This window comes from Sphaeroforma arctica (assembly GCF_001186125.1).
Source record: "Sphaeroforma arctica JP610 unplaced genomic scaffold supercont1.686, whole genome shotgun sequence".
Classification (NCBI taxonomy): domain Eukaryota; class Ichthyosporea; order Ichthyophonida; genus Sphaeroforma; species Sphaeroforma arctica.
This window is the reverse complement of record NW_014039872.1, coordinates 12,480-13,736: the sequence shown is the minus strand read 5'-3', so window position 1 is coordinate 13,736 and position 1,257 is coordinate 12,480. Positions and strand designations below refer to the sequence as shown.

Below are 1,257 nucleotides of genomic sequence, written 5' to 3'. Positions count from 1 at the left end.
TATAGATATAGATATATACATATGTATATATATACATATACATAAATCATAAACCATTGACTAATAAGCATACCATCAACATGTCGACGTGTTCATCGATTGTGTTGACTGTGTATGGGCGCGTGGGATTGGTTGACGACGGCAGTACATTACACTCTCCACACACCTGCAATGAAGGAACGTCCGAGAGAGTTTGAGAGAGCGTGAGAGAGAGCGCGTGAGAGAGAGTGTATGTGTGTGAGAGGGCGCGTGTGAGTGAGTTAGACGGTGTGCGTGCGAGACACTGCATGTGACAACAGACCTTCACACCACACAGCAAGGGGTGGGTGTAGGTCTGTGACGCGGATGACGTCAAAAAAAAACTTGCATGAATAATATCGTAAGACATATCCGGAGGACGTCATAAGACTTAAACTTGTGACGTCATAAGACATCCACTTATGACGTCATAAGACTTACTCGAATGATGTCGGGGGCGTGGCCTCCTCCTGCGCCTTCGGAATGGTATGTGTGGATGGCTCTCTTCTTGAAGGACGCAATGGTATCTTCTACAGTGCTGTGAGTGCACCAGCCAGGGACAGGCGAATCAATATACGGGTCAACATATGATTATGTAGATATCCCAAGGGTTCATTCTTTATCTTTTTATATCCTAAGGGTTCATTCGGTATCTTTTTATATCCTAAGGGTTCATTAGGTATCTATTTATATCCCAGGGTCCATTCTCGGCCCCATGCACGCGAAAACGTAGACATGCACAAACGTTTGCATTTACAAAGACATACGCACACGCACGCAAAGAAGTAGAGGTACCGCCCCAAGTGACTGCCACAGCCAAATACAACACAAGGAGTGAGTGACATGCGCACACTTACCTAAAACTCTGAAACCCTAAAACCATAAAACACATACCCTGCTTCGTTGAGAGTGTCTGTGTGCAGCATCACCTGTACATCGAACTCGTCAGCCAACTCAAGGGCCTTGTCAATGGTTGTAGGCGTAGCACCCCAATCCTCATGCACCTTCAGAGCCATGGCACCCGCTGCAACACAACAGACACACAAGTCATGAACAGCGCATCAGCTCCACTCCGACACACTTGTCAGCACTCTCCGCTCGCCAAATCTGCGCTGGGTGTGTTGTCTATTTACACACACACTGTGGCCGTAGTTTTCATATACTATATATATATATATATATATATATATATATATATATATATATATATATATATATATATATAATAACTAAACTAAA

General features: G+C 44.1%; 1 protein-coding gene across 1 annotated transcript in view; it reads right to left on the bottom strand.

Moving 5' to 3' along the window:
• The window catches only part of SARC_08046 (urease subunit alpha), a gene marked incomplete at its 5' end in the record, with an annotated part of 11,827 nt that overhangs the window by 4,733 nt on the left and 5,837 nt on the right, over positions 1-1,257 (bottom strand). The window contains 3 exons of the mRNA XM_014297987.1: positions 74-166; positions 460-556; positions 913-1,042. Coding sequence (XP_014153462.1) covers positions 74-166; positions 460-556; positions 913-1,042 — 320 coding nt within the window. The remainder of the gene's footprint in view (positions 1-73; positions 167-459; positions 557-912; positions 1,043-1,257) is intronic.